This window comes from Bolinopsis microptera, chromosome 3 (assembly GCF_026151205.1).
Source record: "Bolinopsis microptera isolate Bmic1 chromosome 3, MBARI_Bmic_1.0, whole genome shotgun sequence".
NCBI classification, from domain to species: Eukaryota; Metazoa; Ctenophora; class Tentaculata; order Lobata; family Bolinopsidae; genus Bolinopsis; species Bolinopsis microptera.
This window is the reverse complement of record NC_087074.1, coordinates 19,212,702-19,235,688: the sequence shown is the minus strand read 5'-3', so window position 1 is coordinate 19,235,688 and position 22,987 is coordinate 19,212,702. Positions and strand designations below refer to the sequence as shown.

Here is a 22,987-nt window from a genome sequence, read left to right as displayed (position 1 = left end):
TTTACAAGAGTGCGCCTTTGGCCGGGGCAGCAGTCTATAATTAGAGGCCCTTCCATAGACTGCTGTCCCTGCCAATCTATATATTCCAAGGATAGATAAAATAAATGGGTGTTTGTAGATTACTGTAAGTAGATGAGTGTTTGCAGATGAAGAGAGTAGATTAAATGCCTGTAAAGTAGATAACATGAGACAGCCCGGTCCCCAACGGTCTTACTTCCTGTTCAGTCAGCGTGTACTGAGAGAGATTGGTGTACACAGCGTGTAGGTGTGCGGTGTGTCTCACACCTTACCTACAGACACTCTGAGAGCTTAATTGCTCTGAAATACCTTCTAAAATACGTACAGTTCTAAAATACGTTCAGTTCTAAAATACGTTCAGTTCTAAAATACGTTCAGTTCGCCCTTTTACTCCGATCTCCTTGGTAGCACTTGAACATCTTATCGAAATATGAGTCGGTTCCTCAAACAATAAGACCCGAGAAAATTGGCATTTAATTGAACTGAAGATAACATCGCCAACGATTTAACCCTATCAGCCATAATAATAAACCATAATCTCAACCCCTCAATACACCTCCCCACAATTGAGAGCTGATCACGTGACCTCAGTGTCACATACACCACCGCGTCAGATTATTCTGACCAATGTTCACCCCAATACGTGTGTTGAGCTGCAAACCACAAAGCTACAGTCGTTATTATTAATCAGACGCCTCGTCCCTCCGCGCATTACATCAGCTAAATAAACCACTCCTCGCTGCTGCTCCACATTTTGGGCCACATTTTAGGTTGGGTACCATGTGTTGACCATGTCGGTGGTAATAATCACAGGGCCCATGCCAGTCCCAGGAGCAGAAACTGAGCCACATGTGCGGCGTGGGGCCTGGTTGAGGAGGAGTGCTCAGTGCTAAAGATAGTGATGATCTTACTCTCTCTCTCTCTCTCGGATCTCTCTCCACTTCAATTACTCCAGGATTGTGCCTGATATTATATACCCTATACTACCTAGTTACCCTCCATCTCGCCCTCATACATTACAGCCTTGACTATCGGGGCGTGTCTATAATCAAGAGTCGTGATTTAGAAGTTATACGATGAAATAGTGGAGAGGAACAACAACCCGGAACATAGGTATTAATTAGGAGGGATCAGAGGGACAGGTCATTTACCGGAGGTTAGCTACTCTTTTAACAGATTAAAGTTGCAGGACAGGAGAGGGGAGGTTGTATGTGTATTATTGTATTCCTAATTAACTAATTACAAGAGAATATCAGCTACAATTTACACTACACTTACAAGTATGCAAGCTGTCTACATTGTGTCTTTATAAAGTAGAAGTGAAGTAGAACATGAAGCTAGTCAGTATTGAAACTGCAAGGTTAGCAGTGGTCGACCGGGGGCAGGATTCTGACCGGGACCGGGGCCGGGGCCGGGGAGCCCCAATATAGCCGGGAAATCTTCCATTTTGCCGGGGCCGGGGCCGGGGGTAGTTTACCAAACTGTAGTCAGAAATTGAAACGTGAATTTGATAATAATTTTGAAAATATTAAAAAAATTTTTGAAAAAATAACTTTGAATTCTCATAATAACTATTAAATTGTGTTTGATTTTTTTCAAAAATGTGCCAAAATCATTCATGAAATCCCCGGCTGTGCCCCCGGTAAATGCATGGTTTTTGGCCGGGGCCGGGGGTAAATATATTGGCCGGGGCCGGGGCCGGGGTTTACCCCCGGCGAATTGCCAAATTTTAGCCGGGGCCGGGAAGGGCCGGGGGTTGTGATTTTAGCCGGGGCCGGGACCGGGGCCGGGGCCCCGGTCGACCACTGAAGGTTAGGTTACAATTCTACAGAGTTTGCGCCAAGAGACTCCACACAGTGCGGGGGGAAGGCTGCTGCTGCAGGTAACTGGTGTTGTTTGTACAGAGTGCAGTATAATGCAGAACACATAAATATGATATATATTCTATGCTGGATAGTGGATATATTAGTATGTTATGGCTACTGTTATAAACATATGCTCTGTGTGTGTGTGTGTGTGTGTGTGTGTGTGTGTGTGTGTGTGTGCACAGCAGCTAACAGTTACATGTCCATCATGATTACGGGAGCTGAGCGAATCTTCCCAGATCGATGCGAATTAAATGTTTACTGATGGCTACCAACTCTTGAAATGGGGGTACGTAATATTACGTTTGATGTAAAGCTGATCAAATATAAGTTGGTAAAAGATAAGAAGACCTAACAATGCAGCTCCATCTCCTGTACTGTGAGCTGTGTACTGTGAGCTGTGTTACCTGAACCCTTGTTTTCCACTAATAGTCTCATGCAATAATAATGAGATGCGACTTTCATCTGTCTTAACTAAATAGTGGCAATGACCGGTAAAACCTGTCGGCGCTACCACTGCGGAACATTCCATGAAGAAGATGAGAGAGAGGCCCGTTACCCGGACGAGAACCAGAGCAACGATAACAAGTCAGATGGCAGCTGGTAACCGTATTCCAATAAAACCACACCCGACCACAGTATCCCGGCCAGGAGTCCTCTCTTATCTGGAGGGAGGGAGACCATGTGATATGCCCTCTCTCCAAAGTGTGTGTAACACTACTCTCCCAGTCTGTTGTCAGACATGGTCCCCAGAAAGATAGCACACATTGTCTCATGTGTCTCAGGACTCACTGCATGCAAAGAGTCCACCTCTACCGCAAGCACGGCGTTTGAGAGAGTAGCTGCTAGCCGTGCCTCTCTCGCTCTATTAATCAGCTGTCATCGTCCGAGACTGCTGGCAACCAATGGGCGCGCTGGAGTGCCAGAGCAGGCCAATAGGAGACCACGTGCCAGGTCACGCGTCCGGACCAGGTGATCTCAGCAACGCAGCTCTCGGGTCTACAAAGAAGACTTATTAGAGCAGTAGTCTGAGATCTTCTAGTGCAACACGTAACGGATGTGATGCCCAAATAAGGCATAATGAGGCTGCTCTCTGAGTACACACAGCAGTGTCGCAGCGGTGGTTGATATGTATATAATATATAGTGTGTGCCAGGCTGCGGATAGCTGAGTTGCGTGAGGCTGAAGGAAATTTAATTGTCAGTGCGAGAGAGAGGGTTAGGGAAGCAGAGAGAGCACTCTCTCTCTCTCTCTCTCTCTCTCTCTCTCTCTCTAGCTCTCTCTCTCTCTATTAATACTCCTGGAAGAGGGGAGACACAGTCGGGGTTGTCATCAACATTCAGATACTGGTGTAAAGTTACACTCCACAACCCTGATCCGGGTCTCGTCTCCCAGTGAACACTCAACCTCCGGTGAAGGGAGATGTCTCCCAACCCGTTACTTTACCACAGTGGGATAACTACCTTACCAGAGTTACTAATCGCGTTACCACGGTTACTAGCAGCGTGACCACGGTTACTAGCTGCGTTACCATGGTTAGTAACTGCATTACCACGGTTTACCAACTGCGTAATACCAAGACTACTCTGCCCCTTTCTCCCCTCTCTCTATGCGGTCACAGACAAGTTGTTCACGGAAGCAGCGGGGAAGAACCTCTCACTCCCTCCCAGAGAGACGTGCTGTTCGGCCAGTAATTAGTGTCGGGTGTTAGGAAGCTATCGGGAGATAGATACCGCGGGTGGAGTGCGAATGTTGTCCTTGTCTTGCGGTGATGTGCCGTGACTAGCTGATGCGTTATAACGCGTATATATAAATATATATATTTATATACCATGCGGACTATTCATTATTTACCTAACCGCAGCTTCAGATGAAGTGAAAGGCTAATTGGCAGCGCAGGTTCGACTGGCGTGAGACTTTGGGCTGATTGGCAAGAGAATTTACAACTGTCTTATTTTAAAAGCGATGCTTACAATTTGAGACCATCTGGGCATCATGCTTTTCATCTAGCTGGAAGTCGGCCGCTTTGAAGGTCGCAGCAGCTATTCAAGTATAATTCGAGCGTGTGGGGGTTATTAAGTACCGTTAATAATGTACATTAGGTAGCGAGAGTGTTGTTTAAAATAACCTCCGACCTAAAACTAGATTTAAAGTTTGCTACTTCAAAAGCGGAAACATAGCTTTGAAGAGTAAGTTTCTGGTGTCATTGAATCTCCAATTTCCCCAACTTCTTAGACTTTAGAGTGTCTGATAAACGGACCGACAGAGAATTCCACAGTTGACAAGTTTCCAGACACACTGAAACGGCTTTGTTAATCTCAACTCCCCTTTGGAGAATCTAATAGAGGCAACATGAGACCATAGCGAAACTGCGGAAGTAGAGCAATTGGGTTTCAGTCAAAGACAAAAGGTTGATTCCACGAACTATGACATACGACTTACAGTGGTCTAGACCCTGTAACTGGACAACAGGTAACTTAGTCCGCGATAAAAGATCGAAACTCCGAAGAATGTCTCACCACGTACCGTTGAACCTCGTTCTTACTGACGTTCCGCAGAAATAGGTTGATTTTCGTGAATGACCCTGAAGTTTTATGACGGACACAATTCCTCGATTATTGTATCAAATTCTGCGCTATTCTTTACATTAATTAAGGTCAGCTTCACTATATTTTGAAAACCGTAAAATATGTATTCTCTTACTCTGTAAACGTTACCACATAACCATTATGGTAGAGCGCAAATTATTGATCATAATCATGAATCTAAGATTTTATAGTAATACGTAGAAAATGTCTTCAGTTGAATGTTCGCAGAGTTGTCGCAGAGTTGAACACTATAAAACCCATTTTGGTGAAAAGATGTAACTGAGGTAAATGACTCATATATTAAAAAGCTCTAACAGTTAACCGAATTAGGTCATATTGATTGATTAACGAAACGTACAAACAAACAAAAACGGACAATATACTGACAAAGAGAAGAACATATTGTTATTTATACGATGGAACTTTAGCTTTACGCAGATGGTTATGTGGGTGATGATACTACGGGGAACGCTTAGTTCCACAATATCTTTTCAGTGTGGTAACTTTAAAGGTACACGACCGCGGAATATCAGCTATTTTCAGAACTACCAACTAAGTATAAGTAATGATTAGTCGGAGGGTATATAAATAGGGTCACTGTAATCACGTACATTAATAACAATACACTGGCTCCTGTGAAAGGTGAACATTCAAATTTTCACGATACATTTTTTACAGATATCTTTTGACAATTCTGTACCACATGACCCATGTAATGTGATGTGTAACTTGTAAGATGTTTTTGCTTCGTAAATCATCATTAGAACAGAGGCGGGAGGCAGTTGTTGTCAAACTAAAATATTATGTTGCCCACAAATTATAAGAAATTGTATGTCCGCTCCCCGTGTGACTGAGCAGGTATTTGTAGAGGCATGATCATGGACTTCAACAAGTAGTTAATTCTGGGCCAGCATTTGGATTTTTGAAACATTGCACTTCTAATTGCATCAAATTATTTCACTTAAGAAGACACAACAAGGAAAAAAAACCTTTAATCCGTTCTAAATTCCGAGAATTAAAAATCTACATCACATCGATTGCCAATAACTAATTTTACTAATATTTAATTGAACACGATGAAGAAACGGTGAAATAAGAGTCAAATGAGCGACTAGCAATCTACACGGCAGCCTGTCGCATCACTAATGACTTTGGATAAACGACGTCGGTATGAGGTGAAACGGTCTCAGTATCAAAGAAAACATGACCATCGCAAAGATATTCTTCCTCCTTTGTCGTAGGGAGTAATAGCGAGGCGTTAGTCGCTTCTCATTGGCTAGCAATTTCGCGTGTTTGCGGAGTAACAGCGCGCTCGCTCAACTTACTGGACAGAAAATGTTACTGCGCGGCGCGGTAACGTTTCAAACTTTTATTTGCCAGACGTTACTTTTTACTTGACACGACTCATTTTCTCACCATGTATTTTAATTGGGTCAAGAGAGAAGTTTTATACGCTGTGAAGTTATTTTAAATTTCATACTCTCCGAATACAGATATGATTAAACTTAATTTTTTGATTAGTGATTAAGGATCGTTCACAATTCACATATAACATATTAATATTACGTAATCACTTTTTGGCCAATTTTTAAAAGAATTATTTTTTTGCTGCATCAATACAATTAATACAATCATCATACATCAATACAATCATCATCAATTATGCATTAGTGCACAAGTCATTACATCGCTTTATATAAATTTGTGTTTTTAAACATTAGGCCTGGATTGCCCAGGCCAGGTAGCAACAGCTGGTCGTGATCGTTAATGAACGTTGTACTCAAACAGTAATTACTGGTTAAATTAATAATAGCAAACAGCACGAATTGACGGATTAAATTGAAATGTGTAATTAATACTTTGCTCCAGTGTCTAGTGTCTAGGAAGTTCGTAAGTGACATGACTGTATAGTGTACGTTGAGAAGTAAGAACCAATCGTAATACTGGGTAAGCGTGGAAAGTATTTGTATTAAGGTTAAACATGTTTTAGTTTTGCCCATAATTCACAGAAGCTCAACAGATGTGGTTTTTAATTCACTATCAGACAAGAAAATTTGGAGCATGATTAGTGATTACTGATTACCGTAGTGTTGTTACACAGCAAAACATTGACCATAAAACTAAATGAATTAAATGTGGCCAGGAACGTATACCTTTTTTCTGATTTCACAAAAAAATAGAAACAGGACCTTAATTTCAATTCTCACAAATCAAGTTCAGATGCCACAGACTTTGTTTATTTATCTATTTGGAATGAAGTAATTTAGAAAATTAAAACAAATCTTAATAATTTCGACGGCAAGTGAGTCGTTAAACAAACAATTATCATAACATGAACAAAATTTGCCAATAAAACCAAAAATCACTCAATTTTATTGGTGTCCTATACAGTATTCAGCTAGTATTACAAGAAAACTAATCTACTTTAAACTTCATCGTGTAATTAATATCATGATATTTAAAATACTAAAAACCTAACGCATCACATATAATATAGAAAGAAGTAGCCCAGTTAATTGAAGAATAGTGTTACGGCTGTCAAATATCCCAGTGTAGCCGGAATCCAGGTAGGTATGGGTGAAAGATGCAGAGCAAATCATAGAGTTGGGCAGATACTTATTACGGGTTATCAGAGAATGGAAATTATGCGGTTTATGGTAGGTAGTATGTAATATGTAATATGTTCCTTTGCAATGATCTCTTGATTTCACAATTATGGTAAAATAGATACGTATACATGTTTTAATTCCCATGACTTTTAATTGTGTATCGTTGAGTAATGTGATGATGCATGGGAAGGGTGGCTTCCAGCGACAATGGGAATGATTCTACCAACAAATCTATCATTGAAATTATCAATACAACACAATTAGACTTTCTCAACTGAAATATACAGAAAGGGGAATTTACATATTCGCAATTTGCTTCACTTAAAAAGTCTTAATTTCCATACAATTTACTTATCGCATTACAAATATAATATAGATAGCGTCAAACTTATCGAATACAGTTATACAATCTAATACAATTTACAAGCTTGCCAACATTAATTTAAAAGTCACTTAGAACGGTTATTGAAATTTAAAACTTGTATATACAGACATTATTTAGAAATCCAGCCACAAAATTAACTCGGATTATACAGACCGATACCACTATACTAGATGAAGATCAATAAACTGACTTCGAAGTGTTTTTTTCCTGGTTTTAATCGAGAGATTTGGTTTGGCAGAGTTCCAAGAATAACTCTAATTCGTCCCGTAGCTTGGTGGTGTCCATAACCTCGACAGAATAGACAGTGTCCCAGTCATCATCCATGACAGATACATCCAAATCTACTCCTGGGGACGTTCATTTTAGTGGCAGTAAATCAATAAATTATAGTAAAAAACACAGCGGGGGTGACTGATACTTTAAAGGGACTTATGAGGATTCAATTTTTACAGCAAAAGTGAAGACTTATTCGATAAAAGAACAAAGAATCTCCCGCAAGTAATGCCAATAGAGCAATTTAACCAAAACCCGGAGTCATGGAACCCTTGTTTGCACTGTGTTCCGGTTTAATCGGATCTAGACCATTACGAAACGCAGCACAGTATCCCTGCTACAGGCTACTATGCGACAAAAATGAATTCAATCAAAGGTTAGCCGAGTCAAACATTTAACAAGTGCGTAGCAACCCATCACTAACTCACCTATTTCATGTAATTTCTCCAGTAATTCTGCCAGTTCCCGCTCGATCCTGTCCAGTTTCTGAAACCTGGTCTCAAAGACAGCAACATCATCTTCCATACTAACTGCTAGAATAAAATGTACGCTTTAAACACTGATGTTGATAAGATATGAAGAAACAAGATATGAAGAAACAAAGGAATTGGAGTTAGGAAGTTAAATTCCTGATAAGCTCAAACTGCGCTGGTCCCTGCCAATGAAATTACCATAAACGAATTCACAGTCGATCTAGTCGTACACGCGTGGTCGCTGCGCGCGTCGATATAAATATATGTCAAACGATACTGTCTGAGCGCCTTCCACCAATGTTTATAAACTGTGTGACCGATAACATTGGATCTACGGATAGAAACAATCCAAGATTAGATATTAAATTATATAATTGATAAGACCTGTGAAGCAGCTAGAGATTATAATTTAGAATTACGACTTCCCTTAGGAATCAAAATAATTGACTATTTACAAAATACGAATACATTAACTGTACAAACTACAAATATAGTATTTCTGGTAATAATGTTATTAGATTAGAGAAATCATTGAGAAAAATCATGAGAAAATCATTAACACCCAAAGTCCCAAACCCATGGCTACATGCATGGGATACCGAGGATTATAAACTCTTTACGCTCAGGTTTAGTTACTTAATGACGTCAAGGTTGATTCGTTGTTAAGGGAGATTATTGTCAGGAGACGAATTCGTTAAAATAAAAAAATGAAATTAAAACATTAAGCATCATCTCTAAAGATCATGTCCTTGTAATTAAGGTCTGAAAAATGTATAAATATATTAAATTTTATACTTTTTATTTAATAGCTAAAGTCTATGAGTTGCACCAAATTTCCATCGAAGCAAGAATGCATATCCAGTAAGCTTCCTCCTGACCGCTAAATCCATTCTGAGCTGCCGACATGCTATAAATAACAACCCCTCTGATCCCTAACCACATTCCACTATCCTCTAGTCAGGGTCACAGTGACCACATTCCACTATCCTCTAGTCAGGGTCACAGTGACCACATTCCACTATCCTCTAGTCAGGGTCACAGTGACCACATTCCACTATCCTCTAGTCAGGGTCACAGTGACCACATTCCACTATCCTCTAGTCAGGGTCACAGTGACCACATTCCACTATCCTCTAGTCAGGGTCACAGTGACCACATTCCACTATCCTCTAGTCAGGGTCACAGTGACCACATTCCACTATCCTCTAGTCAGGGTCACAGTGACCACATTCCACTATCCTCTAGTCAGGGTCACAGTGACCACATTCCACTATCCTCTAGTCAGGGTCACAGTGACCACATTCCACTATCCTCTAGTCAGGGTCACAGTGACCACATTCCACTATCCTCTAGTCAGGGTCACAGTGACCTCGTGACATTTCCTAAAAGTGTAGTCTGTAGCGCCAAGATGGAACCAGCTTGGTAACTTCTTGTACATGTCCAGACCGCGACCCAGGATAGCAACCCACACTACATGGTTGTCATTCTTAAACCTTATCTGAAAAAGTGTGTACACTTGGTAAGATGCTACTTGAATAATAGTGAAATAATAGTGAAAGAATAGTGAAAGAATAGTGAAATAATAGTGAAATAATAGTGAAATAATAGTGAAATAATAGTGAAATAGTAGTGAAATATTTTTCAGACATATTCCCAAGACGAACAATAAGAGAGAAACACACTGACCTCCCTATCATGAAGCGTTTCAGAGTAGTTGGTGACCAGTGTTACTTGTCTCTCTTCTAAACTGTCCCCCAAATCTCTCATACACTTCTGCTGCTGGGTCCTTTGGTCGCCCTGTTATCAGTTCATCCGTTAATTAAAACCAAAAAGTATGCATGAACAGAATATAATATGATAAGTCCATGAAATTTGATATCAAAATGAAATTGGGTGTTTTTCCAAACGAATTGAAGTTTTGCAGGGAATAAACTGGTACGTATACCATACTCAATGCAATCATTTTGTTATCAGGCATATGAATAAAGAATCGAGCTGAAAATGCGGTATAATTTGAACCGAGAGTAGCAAGCCCACAGTTCTTTGCCACAATAAAGCCAATAACTTTCAACTTTACAATTATCAACTTACCGGAGGAGCGGTGCGGGTAATAATCCTGATATGAGACACAGATCTGACACGTGCAAATACCTCGCATACCGAGACCAGGTTAGAAAGCTACCTGCGGGTGTTACAACCAATATCTGCTTTATATTTGAGAAGAGTTACAAGATTCATTATATTTGGGCTCTTCAACAACAAGATGAGTCACAGTACCTAATGATGTCTGCTTTATTTGACAGTAGTTCTTAACATACTGCTCAAATGCAAACACATCTACCATTAAAACCGATAAAGAAGAAGAGACAATCATAGTAACCTGATGTCTAGCGTGGAGGTAGGGGTCTTGTATTCTGATGTGAGTGGGAGAGTCTGCGAGGGGTTTGGTGAACAACTTGGCGAATGACCAACCAGTTTCGTCGTTAGCTATCCTTATCTCTTGTACTTGTGGTACACTTGCTGTGGGGTGGGTTACGGTAATGTCGTGAAAAATTCTAGCTATTTTAGCCAAAATAAAATCTATGATTAAAGAATTTATCATAGTTCGCGTTATATATTTGACAACAGAAGGATTAAATAAGTTTGTTTACTAAAAAGTTGTGCATCTTGAACATGTGATTTAAATGTTCTTGAATTCAGGTTATCATCCGATTACTGACCTCTACTTTTCTTTTTCTTGATAACCTCTGCTCGGGAGAGGTACGTACTCAGTAAATTCTTGTAGTGATCTTTCTTCTCTGATGATGTCGGTTCTGAGGGTTTATCAATTGTTAACGGGGAACATTAAAATTTAAAATTTTGTATCGGTAAATTCACAGCCCCAGTCAAAATTTATTTAGCAAGTCAAGAAAAACGTAAGTAACTTTAATCTTCATTTTACAAATGATAGATATTTCAGTCAAACGATAATCTTCTGATATTCTCAGACTCACGTTTGAGTTTCTCCATTAGTTTCTCCAGGCCCTGCTGGTAGAGACTGAAGGCTTCATCGAACTTGCCCTCCTCGTCCTTCACCCGCCCCGCGTATAAAACTTGCTCAGCATCCTCCATCTTCTACCATCTCATTTATACATCAGCTTGTTAACTGGTAGACGGTTAGGGTTAATAAATAACATTTGTAGTTGTGGTAGTTGCAATAGTTTAGGTAATAAGGAATGTGAGGGTCAGATCACAGATGGTCCGTTATGTTGAGTAGATATGAGGAAATTCCGTTTAGAAGTGACAGTTAGCGAATTAACTAAAAATAAGGGGAAACAATAGTCTCGAAGATATCCAGAAAATTGTGTAGTATAAAATGATCATACATCCATTTAAAAAACTGTAAAACTTTAAAACCAAAAGTCTATGCTGACAACAATATATATTATGCAACCCTTTTAGTTACAAAGTCAATACAATTAACAAAAATCTCAGTCACAGCGACTAGATTATAATTTGGTAAAAGGTAGATTATGTTTGACAGACAGAAAATTATGGTAATCAGTAATGGTTATAAAATCAAATTATAGCATGAATTTAATAACAAATTTATGAAAGTTCAAGAACATCACTCAAGCACAAAAGGCTAAGATCTGTAGTTGAAGTGTGTTCGTTATTCGATTCTTTCGATCATGCCTTATTTGTAATGGGTATAACGCCGACGGAGAAGACAAATTAAGTTTAAACACACAATTTTGATTGGCAAAACATGCTTTAATTAATAAAAATATAACTGTCACCAAGATGAGAAATTAGGTCTCACGACTCACGCAGGAATTAGGTCTCACTCAGGCGCGTGATATATATAAATACACTGCGCCTGTTTGAGACCTAATTCCTGCGTTCGACCTAATTTTTCCGTTCGACCTAGTTACATCTTGGTGAAAGTAATGATCAGAGTCAAATCATCGAAACTTAGAAAAGCGAGATAATTAATTGTATCCCGAATGATTGCATATAATATAGTTTAAAAATTCGTAGGGCTTTGACGGACGTTATTGAAGAAATGAATGTAGAAATGCAGATTGATCAAGGTAGCACATAATATTATAATCGTGTAACTGTAAGTCTTTAGCTGATGATAAAACATACGAGTCTTACGTGTCTATCTTCATTCCATATTAATGGACGAAATTTCCATTGCACCGACCCCTCCCTACTTTCTAACATATTCAAGTGCTCAACTGATTCATTATGGAACTTGATATAACCCCAATTCCAGTAAGTCTTTGTATTGTCACATGTTGGTTTACCGCACCAAGTGAGAGGGTACATGTGACACTTATTATCAAAATGTCTCTCAAGAGCAAAATGCAATTTGGGATGATTGCTAACTTGACTTGTATCATGTGAATCTAACAAACCCCACTTCCAACCGAACGAATCCGGATTATTGTCCTGCATTGGGGTGGTTGACACCATAAACTTTTGATTTGCAAACTTTGGATCTGAAATTTCAAACCTGATATCGGATTGATTACGAAACATCTTCTGGACAAATTCTGACGGAGCACATTCCAGAATCCTTGTTCTTTGAAATTCTCTATCTTTCGAAACAAGCGCATCACAGATCTTAAAGCACTCAAGCAACGGGTGACTATGCGAAGGAGGAATGCTAGTAGTTTCCAGCACAGCTTCAACGTACTTGTAATGAATCTTACTCCAGCCACGTTTCTTTTTTAAGTCGACAATTTTACGTAACAAAGCTTGACTTTCAGATCTACATCCAATTATGTTGACACTTCTTAACCAAATTCCATCAAAAAATGTATAGAGATTATCAATATCAGTTCTCACAGCAAGCATATCAAATACAGTATCAAAGTTCAGATCTTTAGACATGTACATATTGAATGATCCGAGATTAGGTACAGGCGAAAAAGAATTACTGACACGCTCTAAAGTTTTACTGACAGGTCCTTTCCTGCTAGTAACCTTCTGGTGCATTTCTAGGAGGAGCTGAAAGTCCTCTTTTGCTATGTCGTTTAAACCATAGAGGACAGCAAACAATCTTGTATGTATTTCAGGATTTTCATCAAAACACAAACCCATATTTAAATTCTTGAGAAGATGCCTGCTATTTTGGTCGAGACTGTTACTTTCGGGTTTTTCGAGATGAATAACAAGTGACTCGACAAGAACTTGTGGGTTCGAATTCATAATCGCTAAGCAGGCATCAAGTTTGTATGTGGACAATGTCGACAGATTAATCAGGTACTGCTTCATAAAGCTATTCCGTTGATCAACAGATATAGAGATCATCCTCTTTACAACTAATTCAAGGAAATCTCTTTTCTTCATAGCAGACAGCAGATAAACAGCCTCCTCTACAGCAAACAGCATATCAGGGTAGCTACTCTCACTGTCTAGTTTATCCAGATACGACACAAAGTACTCCTCACATCTGGCAACAAGCCAACTAACACCAAACACACGACTCATCTTGTTCACGTCTCGGAAGTTTCCTACAGTTACTGCCTCTATTTCTCCTGTGTAGGAAGCCTCAATAAAACAGTCCACTGCCTCCCTGCTAAAGTCCTCAGCTTCTAGTGACGTCAGGTGAAGGTTTGTTGTCAGGTCATCTATAATAGGACTGTTCAGGGACAGTACAATGGAGTTTGCTTTGATCTGAACTCCATCTCCTAGGTTGAAGGTAAGATTACCGTGACTTGGTGCTCCAATGTGGTGTCTACCAAAATCTGCCGGTACACATACTTTAGGAGCCATAGTGAACTATCCTGAAAATTGGAGGTTTAATTTCTAAAATTTTGGTAATATTAGTTAAAAATAATATTATGAAATATTATTCAAAATTTTCGAGCAGAACGAAGATGTTACTTTATACGTTATCACTAATTATAAATTTATATATACTTAACAATTCCTAAACATGCTCATCAGCTGAGAGAAAGAAATTAAGTTGCTTTACAAGATCCGATATAACCTATTCCTCGCAGATTTCTCGCTGAAGATGTACCACTAAGCCTTGAATTATGGACAGTCTATAACAACATCCAAGTAGATGCCTTTAATGTTAGGTACTGAAACTGAAAGTGCTAAAAATGTTGTTCTTTTTAAACTGTGACATGTAACGTATTGGGCCCAGGTAAAGTTTATATTATTTCGGTTGATATGATTTGATTTGATTTGAAACTTTTACAAATAGTACATATTATACAATTATACAATACAGCAATGAGAATAAAAAATAAACGACATCATGAGGCATTATGTTGTATAAAAGTCGTAGACCATATTGTATAATTAATACTAATAGCATGGGTAAGTGGTACAAGTTCTATATTGTAACTCAAAATAAATCTTCCAAGCAGTGCCCCTTTTGTTTCGTTTCTAACATGCCTAAAATTTACCATGACAATTGTATGAGTCGAAAGTGACTGCATTTTTTAAATGAACAATTTTGGGAAATCTTGATTGAAATTGAGTACTCAATAGAATAACACAGAAACGCTGACAGTAAAAAAGTCACAACTTTTGTTAGAATAAACATTTTTAACAGGTTTGAGGAATTTGGTTGATCGCATTCTCCCCTTTGCTTTCTAAAAGGGTTATATATTCCACAACATCAAGACCAAGTCTGATATACGTAAAATACCACAGATTCTTCATGGTATAACAAATGCAACTAGTCGGCACTTGCACTCATTAGTTTGGCATATTTCAATATAATATTTCAAGTCGACAAGACACTCGCCTCCTAAATCCATTTCTAATTCATTCATCTCTTTATCATGAAAACTGATGTAGCCCCAGTTCCAGAATGTCCTCGTTTTGTCACACGTTGGTTTACCGCACCAGGAAAGAGGGATTATAGCAGATCTAGAACCGTTCATCCTCTCAATGGCAAAGTGAAGTTCTGGTAAATCAAGCAATTGTTCCGGATCCTGACCCAGCAATTCATACTTCATACTGAATGTGTCTGGGTCTCCTCCCTTTATAGCAGTGGTTGTTAAAACAAAACGTTTGTCTGCATATCTCGTTCCAGATACAGGAATGTCAAATGCACTGTTTTGCATAAAAATCTTCTTCACAAAGTCATCAGGAGATAGGTTATCAGTTATTGTTACTTTGGAAATATTCTCATTTGAAACAAGTTCATCACAAGCCTTTAAAAGATCTATTAATCTTCCAATGTCATAATCCCGGTACAGTTTATCAAGATATTCAAAGTTCACTTTGTCCCACTTACGTTCCTGTTTTGCAGCGATCATATCCGATATCAGAGATTCCGGGAGAATAAAACCACCTTGATAAACTCTGCAAAACAGTCCGTCAATAAATGTATAAAGATTTTCAACTTTTTGATTAGAAACAAGATTTTTGAAGGCAGTGTCAAACTCAACACTATATACAGAAATCCTCGAGTACGGCAATATACTGACAAGTTGAGATGTTTGAGGCAGAGGTTTACTAGTGAGCTGCTTATTAATCTCTAACAGCAGCTGGAAATCCTCTTTACCAACACTCTGAAGGCTGGCTAGCACAGAATACAGTTTTGTGTGAAGATCAGGTGATTTCTGGTAGCAAATTGCCAAGTCAACACTTTTCAAGAGATACCTTGTGTTATCATCAAGACTGATATTACCCTGCTGTTCCAAATGCAATATCACTATCTCTATCAACACCTGGACATCTGATTTCACAATAGCAATACAGGCATCAATCTTATAATAAGACGAGTCGATAAAATCATCCAGGTACTCTTTTATGAAGCTATCTCGCCTTGTGCTAGAAATACGAACACATCTTCTTGACAACTAATTCCAGGAAATCTCTTTTCTTTACAGTAGACAGCAGATAAACAGCCTCCTCTACAGCAAACAGCATATCAGGGTAGCTACTCTCACTGTCTAGTGTATCCAGGTACGACACAAAGTACTCCTCACATCTGGCAACAAGCCAACTAACTTCAAACACACGACTCATCTTGTTCACATCTCTGAAGTTCCCTACAGTTACTGCCTCTATTTCTCCTGTGTAGGAAGCCTCAATAAAACAGTCCACTGCCTCCCTGCTAAAGTCCTCAGCTTCTAGTGACGTCAGGTGAAGGTTTGTTGTTAGGTCATCTATAATAGAACTGTTCAGGGACAGTATAATAGAGTTAGCTTTGATCTGAACCTCTTCTCCTAGGTTGAAGGTAAGATTACCGTGACTTGGTGCTCCAATGTGGTGTCTACCAAAATCTGCTGGTACACAAACTTTAGGAGCCATAGTGAACTATCCTGTAAATTATAGGTTATGACATAACTGATTATATAAATCTAGCATATTAATTAATATACAGCACCTGAAATGTGCTTTCAACTTTTAAACAGCTAAACGTGCGAAATTTCACTGTACATTTACAAGATCCCTAGTCATAAAATCTCTTGAAGAGGTTCCACCGGATCATAAGTCATGAACACTGGACAGTAACATGAAATGTATCAGTTGGTGCCACAAATCATCATGTTGAAGTACCATCAAATCAAACTGCTTCGAAAAATTGTACGAATGATGAATATCGCATCATCACCCTGGTTTAATACTTGCTAGTCAATGTGGTAACCAACTATAACCTACGTAGTAGGCAGTTTCGTGGCAGCGCCCGAAACTGTTGTCCTTGAATTTGAAGTGATTGATAATACATTTTTACGACTACAAAGTCCTACCAACCATTTATAATTGTATATTTTATGAACACGAAATAAAACAAGAATGGATTAAAAGGAAAAAAGTTAATGAAATAATAATAAAATTGTATGGTACAAAATATATAAAGACAAGAAGTTTAGATACTCATAATTAAAAATTCAATATATTAGCCAGTATCATAAATTTTACAAAAGGTTCAAGACGTAGTGATCAGGAGTCAAGGGATATCATTAATTTGTTATCTTAATTAAGGACCAACTAAACATAGTTAGTGGTTACCACCACATTGGCATCGTCAGTAAATTACAAGAAAAAATTAAAATATCAAACACAAATTTAAATTAGATTAAATAATTAAGTGATTGAATTTTAATAAATAAATAAGTAACAACAAGACGTGGTCAAATGAAACTAGTTGGGCTAGTTATGTCACCAATGGCCAGGGTACTGATAGATAGAATGCATGTTAAGATCGGCAAATTTGAAGTCTCAAAACTTCAAAGGATGGAAATAAAAGAACACTTATCACAGCATAGGGGGGGGGGGGGGGGGGGGGGGGGGGCAACGCAGAATAGTAGAATAAAGAAGAATAAAGTAGCGTAGAATTCGCAAAAAAAATGGATGACAATCTACTTTTATCTACCTTAATCTACAAAACGTTGGTGAATAAACTCAGCTATGAAACATGCATGACGTGTCAAACTTAACTCTCATGTTTGGATATTGTAACTTTGTAAGACACGTTTTTGGAGAAATATTTTGTAACACATGCATATTTCAGAGTTCAGCAGCTCATATAAAACGGTTCCTAAATACATCTAACACAGTTTGATATTTTTGTATATTTTGTAACACATGCATATTTCAGAGTTCAGCAGCTCATATAAAACGGTTCCTAAATAAATCTAACAGTCAAATGTTTTGATATTTTGTAAAACATGCATATTTCAGAGTTCAACAGCTCATGTAAAACGGTTCCTCAATAAATCTAAAACAGTCAAATGTTTTGATATTTTTGTATATTTTGTAAAACATGCATATTTCAGAGTTCAACAGCTCATGTAAAACGGTTCCTAAATAAATCTAAAACAGTCAAATGTTTTGATATTTTTGTACGTATGCATGTAAGACATAACATACGTATTTTATGTACAGTATCTAACTTTAAACATGCTTAAATGTTTAGCTCAATTGTTCATTTGATTACAGTGCTTAACCTGTGAGTTCAATTGTGTCGTTCAAAATACCGTACCAACTGTTATAGTTAAAGAGCTCACTCAATAACAAAGAAAGTCAATCTAACCTTGTCAGTTTCACTAATTGTGACACAATAATTCCAGTTAACGTAACCATCAGCCTCGCCAACCAGCTCTTTCATTACTTTCGGATCAGTTGAGTTAGGATATTCATGAAACTTGATGTATCCCCAGTTCCAGTATTGCCCAGACTTGTCACATGTTGGTTTGTTGCACCAAGTCAGGGGAAGTATTTCCCATTTCTCATGATCTTTCGACCTTTCTAGAACGAAGTGCAGATTTGGAAGGACCTTGAGAGAGGAATTGGCAGCAGTATCAAACAAACCCCATTGCATATCAAATGTTGCAGCAGCATTATTGTCGTTCATAGCAGTAGTGAAGAGACCAACTTTCAGATCTGCACTCTTTTGACCAGGTATATGGAAGGTAAACGAGTTGTCTTTGCGAAATATTTTATTCACAAAATCAGCACCAGTGTATTCAAATACAGTCCCTGTAAAACTGTCCTGAGAAGTGGAGACAAGCTTACCACCAGTCCAGTTTCTTATAGCTACCATAAAATAATTTGTTTTAAATTCTTTTGTTAACATTCTGTCAACATAATCTTTATTTATCTCACCCCAGCAACGCTCTTCCTTAATACCTATGATTTTATCTACAATAGCATCGTGCCCAAAAGCGCACATTCTCGTCCCTGTATAACTCAGAATACACCAAATCCCTTCAATAAATGTGTACAAGTTATCGATGTCTTCTCTACTATTTTTCAGCCTATCAAATGCTTCATTAAATCTCCAATCTCCATATGTGTTAGACTTAAAGTTAAGCAAAGAGTCGACTAACGGGCCGTATCTAGCAACTGGTACCAAGCATTTATTTTCTTTTGGAAGGGACTCCTCCAAAGAATTCGACTTCTGCTTGTAAAAAGTCAGAAAAAGCTTAAGATCCTCTTTAGTAACATCAGTAAGATTTTCTAGGACTTCCAACAATTTCGTGTGGAGATCAGGCTCTTTCTTGAAACAATATTGCATGTCAATATTTCTTAGAAGATGCCTGCTCATTTCATCAAGGCTTCTGTTTCCATTTTTCTTCAAATGAGCTAACAGCAAAGTAACCAAAACATCGACATCACGTTTGGCAATTTCAACACAAGCATCAATCATGAAATTTGATGATTTTGCAAGATCGCTCAAATATTCCTTCATAAAGCTATCCTTTTTTCCAGCAGATAAAATACACATCTTCTTAACAACTAATTCAAGGAAATCTCTTTTCTTTACAGTAGACAGCAGATAAACAGCCTCCTCTACAGCAAACAGCATATCAGGGTAGCTACTCTCACTGTCTAGTTTATCCAGGTACGACATAAAGTACTCCTCACATCTGGCAACAAGCCAACTAACATCAAACACACGACTCATCTTGTTCACATCTCTGAAGTTTCCTACAGTTACTGTCTCTATTGCTCCTGTGTAGGTAGCCTCAATAAAACAGTCCACTGCCTCCCTGCTAAAGTCCTCAGCTTCTAGTGACGTCAGGTGAAGGTTTGTTGTCAGGTCATCTATAACAGGACTGTTCAGGGACAGTATAATGGAGTTAGCTTTGATCTGAACTCCCTCTCCTAGGTTGAAGGAAAGGTTACCGTGACTTGGTGCTCCAATGTGGTGTCTACCAAAATCTGCCGGTACACGCACTTTTGGGGCCATGATCGATGTCTATCCTGAAAGTCAATAAATTATGATCAAGAAGACAATAAAATATTTACTTGTTATGGAGAAATATGTACAAATTATGCTCATTAGAACCCACTTATGAATGGAACCCGTATTTCAGAACCAACTGAACAATTTTGTTATTTAGGGTAGTACGTTAATATTCAAAGAAGAGGCGAATAATTACGACAATATAATTCCTCAAAATATTGTAAAATTTTAATAAATAAATGTAGTAAAATAAATACAAAATATCTGTCAGTTTATTAATTTATTTAACGATTCTATTTACAAATCACGTAATAATAATGACTGAATGCTAATAAGTACTATCAGCTTTGATATTACAGTAATAAGATTCTTCATTTAAAATTCTCAATGGAAAGTCGACGCAAAAATCTAAATTCAGTAATTGGGTAAATTTGACATAAACGGAAATGAAATGGATCATTGATCAAATACAACCATACAACTTGTATAATATAATTGATTAGTCGGTTTACTATTTAACTGTTAAGATAAAGTGGACACTGAATAGTTAACGGAGTCAGATAAAATAATTTAAAATATCTATGATATCACAAACGCTACAAGTCGGCACTTGAATCCGTCAATCACAGAAACATAATTCTTCAACTCAACAGGGCCCTCACTGCCACAAATCATGTCTAATTTCTTAAACTTCCAGCTATGAAACTTGATGTAGCCCCAGTTCCAATATGTCTTTGTTTTGTCGCAAGTTGGTTTACCACACCATGTTAAAGGTAATACGCGTGAAGAAGAGCTCCCTTCAGCTTCCACCATCTCAATAGCAAAGTGGAGTTTTGGTAAGTCTAGCAAGAATCCCTGATCTGAATCTAGCAAACCATATTTCATGCTGAATGTGTCTGGGTCTCCCCCCTTCATTGCTGTGGTTGTTACGATGTACTGTCGATCTGCATACTTTGGATATGGTACCTCAATAGTAAATGAAATGTTTTGCAGGAAAACTGCCTCGACAAAATCATCAGGAGAAACATAGTCAAAAATGATAATTTTAGATGATGTTACATTCTTTGAGACTAGTCGGTTACATGTTTTCAGAGCAGTAACGAATCCCAACGTGTTTTCAGCACTGTAAAGATTGTCAACATAATCAAAGTCCAACCCGGACCATTCACGCTCACGTTTTTCAAGAGCGATATTCTGTAGCAACTGTTTCAGTTTAGGAATCGGTTCGTTGCCTTGATATAATCGATATAATAGCCCATCAATACTTAGTGAATAAAGATTTATGGTATCTTTATTCACAGCTAAATTCTTTATCACATCATCTAACTTAACGCACTGATCGAAACACTTCAAGTAAGGGAAAACACTGGCAGAAAAGAATATACTTGAATGCAAAATTCCTTCTCTTTTAGCATGTGACCTACTAGTAACCTGTTTGGCTATCGCTAGTAACAGTTGAAAATCTTCCTTGCAGACACATTGAAGGTTTGCTAAAACAGAGTAAAGTTTGGTGTGAAGGTCAGGTGTCTGATCATGGCACGAAGCCAAGTCGACATTCTTCAAGAGATACCTTGTGTTGTCATCAAGGGAAATGGTGCCCTGTTTTTCCAAATGTAATATCAGCATCTCTATCAAAACATGAATATCTGATCTTATAATTGCAATACAGGCATCGATCTTATATTTGGATGAGTTTGCGAAGTCACTCAGATATTCTTTGATAAAGCTTGCTCGTTTCAGAACAGAAACAAAACCCATTCTATTGACAACCAAGTTCAAGAAATCTCTTTTATTTCGATATTTTAGCAAATGTATGGACTCTTCCACAGCAAACAGCATGCTGGAGTAGCTACTCTCACTGTCTAGTTTATTCAGGTATGACACAAAATACTTTTCACATCTGGCAACAAGCCAATCGACTTGGAACAAATGACTCATCTTGGTAACGTCTCTGAAGTTCCCTACATTTACTGCCTCCAATTCTCCTGTGTAGGTAGCCTCAATAAAACAGTCCACTGCCTCCCTGCTAAAGTCCTCAGCTTCTAGTGACGTCAGGTGAAGGTTTGTTGTCAGGTCATCTATAACAGGACTGTTCAGGGACAGTATAATGGAGTTAGCTTTGATCTGAACTCCCTCTCCTAGGTTGAAGGTAAGATTACCATGACTTGGTGCTCCAATGTGGTGTCTACCAAAATCTGCTGGTACACAAACTTTGGGAGCCATATGATTTTTTGCTAGGAGTAAAGCATTAGTTTGTATCATTCTTTTAATGAGAAAATCAAATAAATCATTAGTTACACTCAATTATGTAAGAAGCTTGCCACACAATATGTCTCTCTATTTTAATTTGTGCTCGTAAAAAGATTCAATATTTTGCAGGGCAACAGCTAAAATTATTTGACGAGTGTGAGTATCACCTAAAGTAACAACGCATCAACATAAATATGTTATGAATGTTACAAAACAATTTGGTTCATGATTAAGATATTAAATAAATGAAATAGGTGATGCGTAAAATGATTATAACAAATATTGTGAAGCAAGGGCAAATCATAGAAATGTACATCACTCAAGTACAGTTCACAAAGTAACGTTCACGATTTCTCACATCACGATCTTTAACAGAACACAGCTCACATATTATATAGAAATTCTCTAATCCGGATGATCTGAACCTGTAAACGCCTCTTCTTGATTATGCCGGATAATCTGAAATCTTTCTCTTGAACTGGTGACTTGATAGTCCGCTGGTCTGAGACCTCAACCTCTCTTCCTATTGTTACTCCTCAACCTCTCTTCCTATTGTTACTCCTCAACCTCTCTTCCTATTGTTACTCCTCAACCTCTCTTCCTATTGTTACTCCTCAACCTCTCTTCCTATTGTTACTCCTCAACCTCTCTTCCTATTGTTACTCCTCAGCCCCTCTTCCTATTGTTACTCCTCAACCTCTCTTCCTATTGTTACTCCTCAACCTCTCTTCCTATTGTTACTCCTCAACCTCTCTTCCTATTGTTACTCCTCAACCCCACTTCCTATTGTTACTCCTCAACCTCTCTTCCTATTGTTACTCCTCAACCTCTCTTCCTATTGTTACTCCTCACCCTCTCTTCCTATTGTTACTC

General features: G+C 38.2%; 1 protein-coding gene across 1 annotated transcript; it reads right to left on the bottom strand.

Annotated features, from left to right (window-relative positions):
- Nucleotides 1–8,625: 8,625 nt before the first annotated feature.
- LOC134813301 (MIT domain-containing protein 1-like) lies at nt 8,626–11,352 on the bottom strand. The gene is made up of 6 exons (XM_063820991.1): nt 11,205–11,352; nt 10,932–11,024; nt 10,592–10,731; nt 10,303–10,389; nt 9,898–10,008; nt 8,626–9,709 (listed from the first exon to the last, which is right to left on the bottom strand). Exons 1-6 carry the CDS (start codon nt 11,320–11,322, stop codon nt 9,554–9,556), a joined length of 705 nt encoding a protein of 234 aa, XP_063677061.1. The 5' UTR covers nt 11,323–11,352; the 3' UTR covers nt 8,626–9,553.
- Nucleotides 11,353–22,987: the final 11,635 nt, after the last annotated feature.

Excerpts from the sequence above, each read along its gene's own strand:
- LOC134813301 (XM_063820991.1), bottom strand. The coding sequence starts at position 11,322 with ATGGAGGATGCTGAGCAAGTTTTATACGCGGGGCGGGTGAAGGACGAG. Across the intron at positions 10,009-10,302 it reads TTACCCGCACCGCTCCTCCG|GGCGACCAAAGGACCCAGCA; the intron begins GTAAGTTGATAA and ends AACTGATAACAG. Across the intron at positions 9,710-9,897 it reads AAACGCTTCATGATAGGGAG|ATAAGGTTTAAGAATGACAA; the intron begins GTCAGTGTGTTT and ends ACACTTTTTCAG.